The sequence below is a fragment of the Numenius arquata genome, chromosome 2 (genome assembly GCF_964106895.1).
Source record: "Numenius arquata chromosome 2, bNumArq3.hap1.1, whole genome shotgun sequence".
Lineage (NCBI taxonomy): Eukaryota > Metazoa > Chordata > Aves > Charadriiformes > Scolopacidae > Numenius > Numenius arquata.
In genome coordinates, this window is record NC_133577.1 from 118,833,586 (window position 1) to 118,850,152 (window position 16,567).

Below are 16,567 nucleotides of genomic sequence, written 5' to 3' on the forward strand. Positions count from 1 at the left end.
CATATAGAGGTTGAACTGCAGACCTAAGGAGAGGGGCTTTTATATTCTGTCTGAAGAAAGAAATGAGAATTTCAGAGTGGATGCTACTTTTCCATTAAAATAATTGACTCTATGCAATGCTTAAAAATAAGTGTGTAAAACATACTTACTATTTTCTACTGTGTAATTCCAAATACTGACATACTGTTTCAGTAGAAGTATAATATTAATTAGATTTACAATTTGTCTTGATTATTTGAACATAATTAGGTAATTGGTGATATTTTTTCCAGTTATTATTTTCCAAACAAATTCTTTTTTTACTGAGATCAGAAAAATTGATGAACAAGGACTTAAAAAATAATGTTGGTTCATACCCTGTTCTCATGACTTGTGTTAGGGTTGGGTTTGACACATCGTCTTAAAACATTGTTTTCTGTTTCTGGTTACCATTGAGGGTGATGGCCAAACTGACTTCTGGCAGAAGTATTATAACTCCTTAAAAATTTCATTAAAGCTATGAATGGAAGAGGTCAATTTATTAAGTGGAATGTTTGCATTAGCAGTGCCTATATTGATGGTATTGCTCAACCATTTTTCTTTTAAACTTATGTCAATGTTTTCAGGCCCATATATACCATTTAATTTTTCTTTTATCTCCTGAAAAAAAGAACACAGAACGCATTTATAAAAATATATTTCAAGTCTCTTTCTTGGTAGGTCAGTATTCAGTTCTTATCTCATCTCTTTTCTCTATGAAAACTTAAAGTTGCATCCTTCCTATTTGGATTTTTCTATAAGTCATAGAAGCTAAGTAAATTTGGCACTTCTATTTGTTTGATTTTGGTTTAATTTATAAACACAGTATTCTAGGTATGGATTGAGAACCATCTTAATTTCCTTTGAGAATAATCCCATAAATTAAAGTTTATTTTCCACCAAATCGTCAAACTATCCGTTGTTTGCCACTCACTCTCTGAGTTTGATTGCAGCGTTTCCCAAAAAACACCATTAAGGAATCAGATATTTGCATTAAAAAAAAAATAAGATCACTGCTTTAAGAACTTCTTTTCATTTCTTCTCTGTTTTTTTCTGATTTTTTTTTCTTTAATCAATGCATAGAAAGCCAAGACATTACAATCTGCTTGGATGATCACATTGAACAGATGGGTTTATGCCTTTATTTTTTGGAAACAGCCTATAGGAATTTTGCTAGCAAATCTGCTGCTAGTAATCTTCTTCACTAAAATTCACAATTTAAATATTAGCAAGCTAAAACTACAAGTTTTTTCATATGATAATCAATGTTAGATAGATGTTTTCCATAAAGTGAAAGGCATGTTTTGAATTATTAAAGCTTAAGCAGAGATCAAGTGCTTTTGCTTGTATACAATTTGCATGCTTTAATTTGGGGTATTTTTTCTATTCACATGCTTTGATAAAACTTGCATGTGATCTGAAAGGTTGTGTGTTATATAAAAAACAGATGAGTTTGCTTCTCCTCTTTCATGTTAAAGATACAGATTGTGTAAACTCTTAATCGGGCAATTACTTTTTTCTCTTCCAAAATATGAATAATTTCAAAAAGGTATCTGAAGTCTCAGCCTTTGGTATTGTCTGGCAGCTGAAATGTCATAAAATGTACCTCTTAAGAACTATCGTTACTAGCAGTTACTCCCCTGGCACGTCACATAGTCATCTTTGTTGGTCATCTGAAGTTATGTGTGTTTTCTTATTGCTTCAATTTTTACAGAAAACCAGTAAAATAATTTATGAGAATTTTTTTTTATAGTTCCCATAAACATCTGTGACAGTCGTACAGCTTTAACAGTGTGACTTAATTTTATTACACCAAAGAAAAACAAAAATAAAGCTTGCAACAAGTAGATGCAGTTACACTTTAAAACTAGTACACATTGATGGAGGTCCAGCTACAACAGTTCCAGGCAGGTAATATTCAGATATGTGTAAAAACATTACACTTTCTTTTTTCTTTTTCTTTTTTTCTTTTTTTTCTTAAGACATCAGACAAGGCTTTTTGGGTGATATTAGTCACATTTTCTTATTCTGTTAAAATTTCTGTGTTTTACAAAGTTTCCTTTAAGCAGGATAAAAAAAAAGTTTTTCTTCTAACAACTTAGCAGGAAAAAGACATTTTCAAGTAGAAGCTTGTAGATGCTGTAAGTCATACTTAGCTAGTTACCATATAATTAATAGGAGCAAATTGTGCATTTCATGCAAAATGATTAAATACAATCATATGCAATTAGATATTTGCTCTTCTAACCAATACTTCATAAGTTGCTTTTTTTTGTTTGTTTGTTTAGGCAATACTTTTTTATCCCAAAATAAATATTCTATAGCTTCAAAACATGTTCTCAAGCAAAGATTATACATCTTGCAATTAAAATTTTCCATTACTCTTTAAAACTGAAACATAATAAACCAAATTGCACTTCACACTGAAATATCCTTCAAAGTATTTACTTCCTTAAAAAATATATATTAATATTTTACAATTTAGCAATTGCCACTGTTGCTCATTTTAATAACTTGAAACCATAATAGTTCTTGTTATCATCTCAAAAAAACGTAAAGGTCATATTTGTAAAGTAGTAGGTCAAGTGTGTACTTTTTTTTTGGTCTGTCTCTTTTAACCAAAAAGCCTATGACAGCAAAGACCACACTTTAACTAGTAAAGAAATACAGTCTTAGTGTGGTTTATCTGCATCTCATGATTGGTTTAAGCAATATAGCAAAGTAGCCTCTTGCTGAGATAAATTGCATCTCCACTCAGTATTAGTCACTGTAATTATAGATACGTGTTTTCTAGGGAGGCAATAGATATGTGTAGTCAAACTTGTGCTTGCTATCTAAAACATAAGCCTTACAAATAGTATCTCTAATTTGCACTTCCTGATGTATTTGAAAATTTGATTCTTTCATTTGAAATTTTAGAAGAAAAAAGTCTTTCACACATTGTCTTTTCTGTTTATAATTGCCAGTGGGTTGTTCATGTTTCTGTTCATGTGGCTAGAAATGGGGTACTCAGAAAACGGGGAGAACACAATCTTTTCATATCTTACAAAATATTTATAATCTTTCTTATAATTTGAAGGTCTAATGGTACCTACAGTGAGAAGTACTTAAGTGAGAGCTTGAGTCTCTACAAGAGTCATGTTTAACGTTTGGCTTACCTAAAAGATTCAGGAGAAAGCAAAATGGCACTGGAAACTCTTTCTGTATGTATTTAGAGGCATTAATGCAAAGGCATGGGTTCTTCATGATGTGTCTTCTTCCTACCTGTCTGCCTCCCTATATAAATGTGCAACAAGCTACAGAATGTCTCCTTTCTCCCACAAACAACAAATAGGACCTTGAGCTTGAATGGAGGAACCAAAATGAGCAAGAATTGTTGTCTTTCATTACGTACTCACTACATTATTTCCACTTACTTTTATTCAATTCTTTCACCAAGTTCTTTGAATAATCTTTGATAAAGAGGATAACATTTGAGAATCAGCTTCAGTTTCTAAGTTTTCTTCGAGGTTTTTTTCTGTCTTTGGGCAAACGTGGCCCTCTGCTTCCTAGTCATTTAAAAATAATAGTATGTAGTACTTTTCCTATTTCTATTGATATTTGCACGGTATACCCTTGAAGTGGTGAAGAATGGATGATACCCAAAGTCAGACTGTTTCAGAGAGACTAATTTTCATTCTAAGTGTTGACAAATTTATATGTTATCAGTGACACTTCTGAGTAATTTTCCGGTTAAAATGTAGGTGTTCATTCAGACACAGCTTGTGGAAGGCCATTTAAAATTTTAAATCATAAAATGTGGTATATCACAGTCAGTAAAAGCACCAAAAGCAATGTTTAGAATATTTACATAATGATACCAAGACTCAACCTTTGCTAAGTTTTAGCAATAACTATTCAGAAACATTCATGCTGTTTTTAGTACATTATATGGGTCAAACCATTTCTAAAAGTTTATGTGGAAGTATGCTCTTTTGTCTAGAACTATTTTATGCCAAACATAACTGAATACTTGAATTCTGAGTATAATACTGAGTAAGTATGATTTTGAGTGCAATCCAATGCAAATTAGTTAAGAGAAAGGTGTAGAATTACTGCACAAAGCTTTTGGGTCTGATCATGATTTTTACTGATTTAAAGGGTTGCCTATATCCACCTGGAGTATCATCAGAAATACCATGCCATGTACCCCAGAAAATGCCATTGCGAACACCTTTGTATTTCTTGTGGTAGTACTTGCCGTTGAGGTTGGCAGACAAGCATGCATCAAACCACCAGCCAGAACTGTAGTATGCTCCACAGTTTCCTGACGGATACTTATCATTGTCCTTGTCTGGAGTTGTAAAGAACTTTTGATCGTGGTTGTAATGCTTGCTGTAGTGAAGGGCATCTCCTGCTGTGCCACTATAGCCATGAACACTTAGACGGTACTTTAGGTATTCGTTGGCCACATAGAAGTGTTCGTATTTCGCGTACTCTCTGATACCATTGAAATCTTCAAGTTCAATTCTCAGTTGCATTTCCTGGCTCTTCGTCAGGAGATGAATCTTGTCATTCCCCAGCCAAAACTCCCTGCTGAGGTTTCCAAAGCCATTTTTGTAGTCATTCCAGGTTCTGTTAAAGTTAGTGCTACCATCCTGACGCCGTTGCAGCATTGTCCAGCCACCTCCATGTGCTTGCATGTCACAGTAGACTTCAAAGCTGTCATTTCTGGGGTCAGGACTAATCCTGTAGATTCCGTTACTCCTTCTGCCTGCTGCGTAATGATCAGCGCAGTCTCTCTGCATTATTTGTATAACTGGTGGAAGAACACGTAGTGTTAGAATAAACATAATTTCAATTTTAAAATAAACAAAATTTTTACCCAGACTGATGTGACACACAGAGCTTGGATTGGAGGGACTTCTACATAGGAACTAGTGTTACAGCAATTTCAGTTCTAGGGAGGAACAGGTTTTTTCCATCAGGTTTACTCTATAATAGATGCCACCTCGGATCTCTGCATCAGATAGCTGTCAAAAAAACCCCATTTAAATGACTTTTTGTATCAAAACTGGCTAATATAGGGACATTTTGATTGTCTGCTTTCCCTTTTCTCTTTTTCTTTACCCTTTATCCTTTCATTACCTCCTGTGAATTCAGCCCGACTTCTTCAATCCATATTTCTAATACTTCATGTTTACATGCTTGCTGCTTTTCATATTTAAATGTATACCATCATACCCTGTCTATAATTTAAACCTTCATCTGGCAGTATGTAAGAGAAAAAGCTTTGTCCATATGGGAATGACTTTAACCTGGCTATTGTTCAGTTGACATCATTTGATACAGGACATAACATCATTAGGAATGTTTTATGTGGTAATGTTGACTTTACTTTAGGAAGCAGGAAAAAAAGTAATAGATTTGTCTCATCTATTGTAGTAATACTGTGATTCCTAGAAAGATGAAGCTAGGAAAGCAATGAAGCTTTCCTGTGTGTGTGCCATTGCTGGCTTTACAGTAAGGAAAAGTTTCAGCATCTATCATTAACACAGCTTTTTCCCACCAATGGGTGATGTATTTTATTCAGAAGAAAAATACCCCTAAGTTTTTCCTGCAGAGTGCAAATCCATTTTTGATCCATAATGTCATCCAGTAATGACATTGTATTCAACAGCATGGTATTGTAATTCCATGTACATAAGTAAGTGATAGAGAGCTCTCAGAAGTTCTAAGAGTCAAAACTGTAATGTTTATTGCATATTTGATTTTATGGGGACGTTCATTTGCAAGCTTGAATTGCATAATTTTCCTATAAAAATTTAAACAATTTAACTACTTCTTGAAAGGGAGGAGTGTTCTTAGGCAGGAGATAAGACTCAGGACTTCTTGTTTGCCAGTAGAGAAAACTGGACATCTAATGAAAGCATGGAATCAAAGGCTTAAAAGCCAAATCTACATCCACAATACATTCTTACTTATTTCACTGAAATTTGTGTAAGATCTTTGGTGGACTGTTTCAGAGCAGATACTGACAGAGAATATACATTTCAGCTAAAATGCTTTCATAATCCAACTCCTGTTTAAATAAAATTTTGCTATTAGTTTCAGTGGAAGCAGGAATAGTTCTTGTACATGAAACAGTTGTAGCTGTTATCCTTGCTAGTTTTCATAATGTATGTATTGCTGCTACAAACACTTTTAGCATCAGTTACTATGAAATATAAGGAATATCTACATTATCATATGCTATGAACAGTACCCAACCATTCAGTAAGCCTGAGGAATATCTAAAATGAGTTTATTCTGTTATGAAGTACTGTACTTGAATTTGATTCATTACCCATTATTATCAATATACCAAATATTACTAGTGCTTTTGTGAATGCTTTACATCTGAATTAGTGATTTATTTATACTGATATGTATCTGATTTAAGCCATTTGTTGATATAGTAAAACCATTACCTTTATTGTTATTCATTTGCTCTTTTCACACTTTCAAGAATTTCAGCTGTACATACACTGTACCATCTGCAGATCCTTCAATATCAAATATGGGTGGACAGAAGAACAGTTTTAAACTTGAAAGCCAAGTAACAGAGGCTTAAAACTGTAAAGCAGTCTGATCTTTCTTTGCTTTATCTGTAGAGAGCCCTGTCTTCATAGGTATGCTATCTGGTCTTCATAGGTATGATCTCTGAGTGATAGAATACACTGACAATCCTATGAATATTTCTTATTTTCAAAGATTTTTACATGTGATAGAAAAACTTTATGACCTAAAAAAAAAATCTTCCTCTAATAACTGTCAACATTAGAAAGAAATTACTAGTTCTATTTCTTAATTTTAATTAGGACATGTAAAAAAGTAATAGATAGTCAGTGATAACACCTGTTTTCTATTTTATATTATTTAGATATTAGATTCATGCTAAGAGTTTTGTATTAAAATGATGGTACATACATTACCTTGTTGAGAAGTACTGTTAATAAGCTTTTTTAGCCAAGCCTTTCAGATATTTGCTGTGATGGTAGAAATATTCATTCATTATCCCTCTGTTTAAAAGTTTTACTAGATTCACTTTATGTTTAATAATGACTTACAGACCATTTCAGAATAGTTGCAGTTTCACATTGGAAAAAGCAGACCTACAGAAAATTTACCCCTTCTCATCCAAGGAGAAAATATATGTAGTTCACTGACATTTAAAATCCATAATGAAGGGCAGTAGGGTGTGAAATAATAGGTAATTTTTCAAGGTATTTACTAATTTCATTGCAAAAATAGAGTCTTTGAAAATGTTTTAAATCCCATAATAAAGACTGATTCTAGGACAAACTGACTGAGCACCTGCAGCTATCAGTAACCCTCTAGTGGCAGGTGAAATGTTTTGCAGGAGTATAAGGAAATACTAAAAGAGCAAATACTTGTGAAGCTAATAGTACAGCTATTTAGTTAAAATATATTTTAAAATGTTTACCTAATATCTTTAAAAGCTTACAGATATTAGCTTACAGAAAGCTTACACAGGCAGTAAGAATTAACAGGTTACATACCAGGTTTTGGTTGCATTGCTGGACACTTAGAAGAACATTTGTTATCAAGGCTGTTCACAACAAACGTCAAATTAGCAACTTTGCTGTCAACATAATGTTCTATGTTGTTCATATTTATGAGGCTCATCTTCTCTAAACGACCGTTCAGTGTCTGAATCTCTTTCTTTGCATTTTTTAAGCTGGTTGCCATTCTGTTAATTTTGCTTTGCAGTTCCTTTACTCTGTTATCTTGGATTTTGCTGGTTTCTGCTGGAGTTTCTGCATTAGGTAGCAGGAATTCGTTACTGCTGTCTCTTTCTTGGTTGTCATCTGCCTGCAGCTTGCAATCTTGGCAGCATTTCTTCAGCTTGTTTACGGCTTCTTTAAGGGTCTGTACTTCTTTGAGAGTCTTCTCAAGCAGTCTGAATTCTTTGGGTAACTGCATGGTCATCGAAGGCAGATTTATCTGATATGGACAATCCTCTCCTTCATCACATTTCCGATTAGTTTTGAGCTTTATAGGACAAGTCTCAGTAGTTTTTCCTTCTTTAGCCTTCTCTTCATCTTCTAAAACAACTGCAAAGACATTTGTTAAAGGAAGGAGAGCTGTCTTCAGCAAGACTAAGTAAACGAGCAGCTTCATCTTCGCAGAGAAACTAGCAGTATGAGGAAGTATGCAAAAGTGGAACAACTTTATAAGGGCAGCTTGAAGCCTGTGAGTTATCAGACTGCCTACACTGTTCTTAGAAATGGGTGGGAGTGCTTGCATCACGAGTGATTAATAGCAGAGCAAAGTAGGTAGTGCTTGCAAGAGTAGCATGTTTCAGTGAGTATTCCTGACTCAGAACTAGTGTATGTAAGCAAAATGATGAAATACATGTGTGCACTTAAGCAGTTTGATTTCATTCCTTGCTGTACATGGATTTTCTTTTCCAGGAAAAAAAATCACTTAACTCTATGTTATAATAATCTGCTAACATCTGTTTCTTAACAGAGTGTTCTAAAATTGCTTTTCAAAACTAGGCTATAATTTTACCACAGCAGGTGGAAAAGGTGAAAAACAGTCCCTTTCCCAGTTTGAGGTTTATCACAGCAATAGCTTCACTGGTACTGAAACCCCTTCTTCCTAAAACTTTTTTAACTGAATAAATGTATTCATTAAAATGACTTAAATCCCAAAGCATGTTGAAACACACATGTAGGTTTGGTTCCAAACATTTTTCAGGGTAAAGTCACAAACTAAGAAGGATGAGCAGCACTTTCTTCTTCCTATTTTACTAGCACTGCTTAGAATGGTTATCTGGGATATTCATGATTTGTATGTGATATCACAGTTAAAATTCACTGTTACCTGATTCTGAGTACTTCTTATTGAACCTTTCTACGTGAAGGGAAGAGAACTGAAGACATCCCCCACTTTGATGTGTGGGATCCTAGGCTGTTGGATTAACTGTCCCGAAAAGCCAAAGCAAATCCTGGTGTTCTGAATAATGTCCTGAATTCTAAATCTAAAGCAAGGCAGGGAGCTGCAGAAGGAGCTCCCATGGACCCATCAGTTTGGGGTATTCTTTTCTGTGTTCCTGATCTTCAGTTTCTGCTTTTCTTTTTATTGTGCCTTCTATCAGCTTTAAGAGTAAATCATGTACTTTGCGTGACTACTCACACCAAATGGAATACTCCAGCCCTAGGTGACAATTGCCATGTACTTCCTCACTTTACTTCTACAGCCACCTTTGCCATTCTTATGTGGTGCCTATGCAGTTTTAATGATCTGTGCCATTTTCCTTGTGTGCCAAAGCAAGGCTACACGGGCATGTCTTTGTGCATTCATAGCTCAGTCAAGAGCCAAAAAACTCACATGAGTAAAGAACTTTTACAGCAGTACTTGTCCAATCTGAACAGTTTATTTCCCTAAACCCTATTTGAAATTACTCATAATACAGATTAAACATTAAACAGACATTAGTCACACACATACTCCTTAAATTCATGATCTCTGGAATGTTACCAGCTTTTATAGAGACCACAGGCTTATACTGATAGTACAGGAGGGATGTTTGGTAAACCTAACCTGCTACAACAATTCCTTCAGATTCCCACATAGCACAATGGTCTGGGCACTTTCTTGGGAAATGGATTTTGAATCTACCTTTCCCATATTCCAAATGAACATCCCAAAACCTGCTACGTTACTTTTTGTTCCACAGCAAAGCTGCATATCTCTCCCTTTCAGATCATGAAAGTTCCCCAGCAATGAGGTGAAAGATCCCTCCATGAACTGCAACTTGGGTGCAAGATATTGATATTGCTTTGGTTTTTTTAAAAAATGCACCAAACCTGAAATGTTTGTAACAACAGATGAAATGTAGGAATTTAATTTGTGAGTAAAATTTTAAATTTTTTTTATTTGGTTGATAGGATCCTAATTTATTTTTTTTTTGTATCAGACTAAAATCAGGTATTTACAGAACCTTGTTCTCCTGTACAGCTGCAACTGTCAAAACGAGGAAAGCTATACCTGCCTCTTTTGAGGGATTTTAGAAATACAATAGAGTTCCTAAATCCTTGTTATTTGGGAAACCACATTCCCTCCACACTGTGTGTTCAGTTTACAATGAACTCTGCTATCTGCTGTTTGACTTTGGATTGGACAAATTATCCTGTAGCTGTAAAATTAATAATAACTATCCTTGATATACCACATCTTATGAATTGCCTTGAAATGTTTAAATGCATATCAAATATTTTTATATTTTATGACTGTTGTGCTGCATTGAAGGCCTAAAATATTATTACAACTGAGTGACTTCAAGAAGGGCAGAAATTTCTAGTCAAAGAAAAGAAAGTTCAGACAGTAACGTGAGGTATCTGAGCTTTTCAAACATCTTTGTCCTGAGACAAAGGGACTATTCCTTGGTCCCTTATATATCTTCATTTTTGGATATTTACTTCCGCGTTTGGATGAGATTGCTGTGATCTTGAGAAGCTCTGCTATCCTCCTGATTTTGTTATTAGTTGATGTTCTGCTGCTAGCCTCCTAGCAGTCTGTTTGGAGCCTGAAAGACCCATTTCTCCATCAGGTATCTGTATGCTTCTCCTACCTGGAGAAGTCTTGTAATTGAGGACTGGTCTTTCTTCCTTTTTTGGCAGGGAATGTCCATTCCCAACAATTTGTGAGGTGTCTGTTCTTTCTTCAGGAACTCAAAATAATATGCCACAACCTTTTTTGTGTTTCATGCCTCTTCCTTGGGATAAATGAGGGAAACTTTCAAAACTGAGTTTTTCACAAGTCTTTTGCCCATAGAAGGGGCACTGAGCAAATTTATACTTTAAGATGCTGATGCAACTTAACTAATAGCAGAAATACTGGACTAGATAAAAATTGAGAACTACAGTTTGTTTATAAACAAAGTTTCTTCCCAGATGGGGCTTTTCTAGATCCCTAGAGTGCTCTGTATAATACTTAAAACTTTGAAGTAGTTAGTTAAACAATCACAAAACCCAAAAGTCAATCTTCTTCAACTGTGAAAGGATCTAACTGAACAACAGCTTATGACCATAATTGAGAATTTCCTACCAAAGTCTTTTGTTTGGTTAAAGATCACTTTTTTGTAGCTTTTCATCTCTTTTAGTCTTCTTTTTAGGAATTTATTTTTCCTTCAGTGGACTGAAGAGATATCTTAATCTTACAGATGTATCTTCCTAAAGATAAAGAAAATGACTGAGAGCTCATGATATTCTTAAATTCTGCTGAAGATTTTAATTCTGTTCCCAGAACTACCAGTGGTTGCAAGGTTAAAGAAGTAATATATTTTGTTTTAAGAGACTTGTCTTAGGACTGTTTATTCAAAGTTTATCAAAAGCAGCATGAACCATTTCCCATGATTTTTTAGAGCAAGTGTTTTTGTTTTCTTCCTGGCAGATAGTGGAATGTAGGTCAAATAGAAAACAACAAAGTTAAGAATGTAGGCAGATGTTAATTTAACTAGTGACTATAGCAATTTAAAACACAACAGCTTGCCATCTCCTTGATTTCTGGCAGAGTTGCTGCAAAACATCCAGGTTTGTTTAAGTGGTTCAAATGACTGGTATGAACAAACCTGAAGCACATCTAAGCTCATTTATATAAAACATTTTGGTGGCAGAAGTGGGCTGTGTTAAGATTCATCTGCTCCAGAAATATTTTTGATGTTTTTGTAGATTACAGTGACATTTAGGATGAGAAAGAGGGTGAAAAGTAATTAGATTCATCTTAAGTTTTTCCCACAATGTGGAATATATACCAAAAGTCCATACAAGAAACAAATTCTGATTTAGGATTCTTTTTGATTAATTCAATTCCTTTCTTTTTTAATTCAGTAGTCATTCTTCATGCAAGCAGTCTTCATGTTGTTCACTGGATCATGGGACTGCCTGTTCAATTTCCTCATCTGGCTATGAGAACATAGCAGAGCACAAAAAAGGAAGGTGGTCCTACTCCATTCGATTTTAATTGTTAATGTTCTTACTGAGACACAGATTACATAGAACTAGTAGCCGCGTGGATTCCCTATCCGTTTAAGTTGGTCTTTGCTTTATTTATAAATTCTGGCAACAGGCTGAAAGGCAACACTGACATAGAGCATATAAGTAGTACATCACATATTTATATAAGCAATTGTAAATTTAATACATATTACAAAATTCACGTGGTCAAAGAATATCACTCCGAGGACCGTATTTGTAAAGAAAGAGCTCTGTGAAACTAAGTTCCTATTCTTTCTGTTCCTCCCATGACATCTGAAAATCTGCCTGCCCAACATCTAGAATTTACTATTGAATATTTCTTTTATATATAGCCACAGAAGACCCTGTATTTGGCCAAGTATATGGAGAAAATAAACCAGAATGCACTCCTTTAAGAACGATGACATAACAAATACAAAAACCTCTCCCTGATACGTCCTTTTGGGAGAATTCCTTTTTGATTCCTGCAAACCCTGCTCCAATAAAACCAAGTGGTGAAAGACTGTACTGGATACTCAGTATCCTCCTTTTGAGATTCATGGCCAAACAGGTGATAGCAGGAAAGCTATCTCCTTTCCTGAAATGCCTATGCTCCCAGTCTCTTGTCCTTGCTTTTATCAAGCCATGTGAGACACAATGGGCCACCAGACGCGGTATTTTCTCACCCATTGTATCATCTTGATGGTGGCTGGTTTTGATATTTTCCACCTAGGGACTGCTTTTTCCCATGAACTGGGGGACAAAACGACTGTTATGAATGTTGCCTTGGGAAAGAATTCATGATATTATTTTTCCTAGTTGTTAGTTAGTTTTAGAAAGATTTTCAGCAGTTTATTTTTCATTAAAGGCTGATCCAGCTGTAATAAAAGAAGTAAAATTGTAGAAATTCTGTGTAAAGCAATACAGTGCTAGATCTACTATAAGTAGGTATATTAATGTTTTTCATGTATGTCTTTACCCCCCATTTTTGTCTTGGTTATGTAGCATCATCTGCATATAGCTTTTTTATGTGAAATACTTTGTAGTCCTGAGAGACAAAGGAGCCCAGGAAGGCTGGACGCTCTTCAAGAGGGAAATCCTAAAGGCCCAGGAGCAGGCTGTCCCCATGAGGCGCAAAATTAAAGGGCGGGGAAAATGGCCGGCCTGGATGAACAAAGAGCTCTTGATGGGACTTAAGGAAAAAAGGAAGGTTTACCACCTTTGGAAGAGGGGACAGGCAACTCAGGAGGAGTACAGAGATCGTGTTAGGTCATACAGAGAAAAAATCAGGAAGGCAAAAGCCCAGCTGGAACTCAACCTGGCAATTAATATAAGGGACAACAAAAAAAGTTTCTATAAATACATCAACAAAAAGAGAGTGACAGAGAATGTCCATCCCTTACTGGATGCGGGGGGAAACCTTGCAACCAAGGACGAGGAGAAGGCTGAGATACTTAATGCCTTCTTTACCTCTGTCTCTAATAGTCAGACCAGCTACCCCCAGGGTGTTCAGCTTCTTGGGCTGGAAGATAAGAATGGAGAACAGAACAACTCCCCTGTAATCCAGGAGGAAGTAGTTAATGATTTGCTTATGCACCTGGACACGCATAAGTCTATGGGGCCGGATGGCATTCACCCAAAGGTTCTCAGGGAGCTGGCAGGAGAGCTCACCAAGCCTCTCTCCATTATCTATCAACAATCCTGGTCAACAGGAGAGGTGCCAGATGACTGGAGGGTGGCCAATGTGACGCCCATCTACAAGAAGGGCCGGAAGGAGGATCCCGGAAACTACAGGCCTGTCAGCCTGACCTCGGTACCGGGAAAGATCATGGAGAGGATCATCCTGAGTGAGCTCTCAAGGCAAGTGCAGGGCAGCCGAGGGATCAGGGCCAGCCAGCATGGGTTTATGAAAGGGAGGTCCTGCCTGACCAACTTAATCTCTTTCTATGACCATGTGACCCGCTTTCTCGATGAGGGGAAGGCTGTGGATGTTGTCTACCTGGACTTTGGTAAGGCCTTCGACACCGTCCCTCACGGCATTCTCCTGGAGAAACTGGAGAATCATGGCATAGACAAGTGTACCCTCCCCTGGATAAAAAACTGGCTGGATGGCCGTGCCCAGCGAGTTGTGATTAATGGAGCAAAATCTGGTTGGCGGCCGGTCATCAGTGGTGTCCCTCAGGGCTCAGTTTTGGGGCCAGTCTTGTTCAATATCTTCATTGATGATCTAGACAAGGGGATTGAATGCACCCTCAGTAAGTTTGCGGATGACACCAAGCTAGGTGGGAGTGTTGATCTGCTTGAGGGTCGGAAGGCTTTACAGAGGGATCTGGACAGGTTGGATCAATGGGCCAAGGCCAATGGGATGAGGTTTAATAAGGCCAAGTGCCGGGTCCTGCATTTCAGTCACAACAACCCCAAGCAACGCTACAGGCTTGGGGCAGAGTGGCTGGAAAGCTGCCCGGCAGAAAAGGACCTGGGAGTGTTAGTGGACAGCCGGCTTAACATGAGCCAGCAGTGTGCCCAGGTGGCCAAGAAGGCCAACGGCATCCTGGCTTGTATCAGGAATAGCGTGGCCAGCAGGAGTAGGGAAGTGATGGTGCCTCTGTACTCGGCACTGGTGAGGCCTCACCTCGAGTGCTGTGTTCAGTTCTGGGCCCCTCACTACAGGAAAGACATTGAAGTGCTGGAGCATGTCCAGAGGAGAGCCACCAAGCTGGTGAGGGGTCTAGAGAACAAGTCCTATGAGGAGAGGCTGAGGGAACTGGGCATGTTTAGTTTGGAGAAGAGGAGGCTGAGGGGAGACCTCATTGCCCTCTACAACTACCTGAAAGGAAACTGTAGAGAGGCGGGGGTTGGCCTCTTCTCCCAAGGGAATAACGACAGGACCAGAGGAAATGGTATGAAGCTGCGGCAGGGGAGGTTTAGATTAGATATTAGGAAGAATTACTTTACTGAGAGAGTGGTCAAGCACTGGAACAGCCTGCCCAGGGAGGTGGTGGAGTCACCATTCCTGGAGGTATTTGAGAAACGTGTAGACACGGCTCTTCAGGGCATGCTCTAGTGCCCGGGATTGTTGGTTTGTGGTGGGGTGTTGTGGGTGAGGTTGTGGGTGTGGGGTTTAGTTGGTGGGTGCTTTTTTTTTTTGTTTTGTTTTGTTTTGTTTTGTTTGCTTGTTTGTTTGGTTTTGTGTTGTGTTTTTTTTTTTTTTTTTTGTTTGTTTGTTTTTTAATGTGGTTGGACTCGATGATCTCAAAGGTCCCTTCCAACCACTAAGATTCTGTGATTCTGTGATTCGGTAGTAGACTATGAGCCTTTCAATGCATATCATTATAAAAGACCATGTCAGAATTAAGTGAGTAGATAGTAATAATTTCTCAGACTCGTTTTTTTAGTGTTTGATTTTGTGTTCTCAGTTACTGGCTTGTCATATGTGGAACCAATGCAGCCAAGTCACTCTCCTTCAGACAAAAAAGTTCAAGGAACCATAAACCTTATGCCCTCACTTTGTGAAATAATTATGTGCTATATTTTAAAAGTGCCTGTTATCTTCTTATTCATTACATGTATGGTTTTCTTGGAATAGGAAAGAGGGCAAAATAATTTGTGAAGCACTTAATGAAATATAAGAAATCATCTTGTTAAATTATTTAAACTATTTCAGCTTCCAAATAGAAATGGCTTAGAAAGGTGATTTTTTGTTTCCTGTAAAAATATCACTTTTAAGGGAAAGCAGATTTACATATAAATGTGATATTATACAAACGTACTTGTTACTTTTTTATAATTTTGCTCATCACAAACATGAGAAGAGAATAGAAGGGTAGTTTGAAATGTTTCAGTGCATTTGTGCAAATAATAGCCTAATAGGTTCAGGTATGGTTATTTGTCACTTAAAGTAAATGTTGAGAAAACTCAGTGAAATACCTTTTTTCTACTTGAAAGGCTAGGAAATAGGCTTTTCCTGGGGCCTTCCCATACTTATACTACAAAATCTACTGCCTGTCAGTGTTTGTGTAGTTACAGAGGAGGGGGATTCTACCTCAATTTTTAACTCTAATGACAGCATTAATTTAAAAATCATTCCACATTTTTCTTTACCTTCTACCATCATAACCTTTCTCTGGAATAATGTTTGATTACTTAAACAAGGCATATCCTTCCCTAAATATCTGCAGTGTAGCTATTCCTGTCTGTACTTTAAATGTTTCCCAATCTACAAAAGGGAACGCAGAATTGCATTGAAATACTGATAGCTATGACTTATGGTGTAACTCAATATTTACAGTATTACTTCAGTGATTTTTATCTTCTTGTCTTATAATACTTTGAAATGTGTGCTGAAGCGTGAAATACTGTTGAGTAGAGAAATTCTAGATGATTTTAAAAGTGTTAGTCTTCTATAACTGTAGGAATATTTGAGGCATATTGAAAAATGAATGAGGTAAATGACTGAATAAAAAGTGTAATGATAATATTTACTGGGCATATATAAATTGTGATGTAACACCGCATTAAAACCAGAGTTTAGGTCATGTAAACTT

General features: G+C 36.7%; 2 protein-coding genes across 2 annotated transcripts in view; one reads left to right on the plus strand and one right to left on the minus strand.

The window, feature by feature from the left end:
• CCDC146 (coiled-coil domain containing 146) overlaps positions 1-16,567 on the plus strand; it is an 87,758-nt gene that overhangs the window by 18,392 nt on the left and 52,799 nt on the right. The gene's annotated exons all lie outside the window — the stretch shown is intronic.
• Positions 1,806-8,307, minus strand: FGL2 (fibrinogen like 2). The gene is made up of 2 exons (XM_074168799.1): positions 7,560-8,307; positions 1,806-4,816 (listed from the first exon to the last, which is right to left on the minus strand). Exons 1-2 carry the CDS (start codon positions 8,305-8,307, stop codon positions 4,110-4,112), a joined length of 1,455 nt encoding a protein of 484 aa, XP_074024900.1. The 3' UTR covers positions 1,806-4,109.

Coding starts and splice junctions, on each gene's coding strand:
- FGL2 (XM_074168799.1), bottom strand. CDS start 8,307: ATGCAAGCACTCCCACCCATTTCTAAGAACAGTGTAGGCAGTCTGATA. Junction 4,817..7,559: donor AGCAATGCAACCAAAACCTG/GTATGTAACCTG, acceptor TTCTTCCACCAG/TTATACAAATAATGCAGAGA.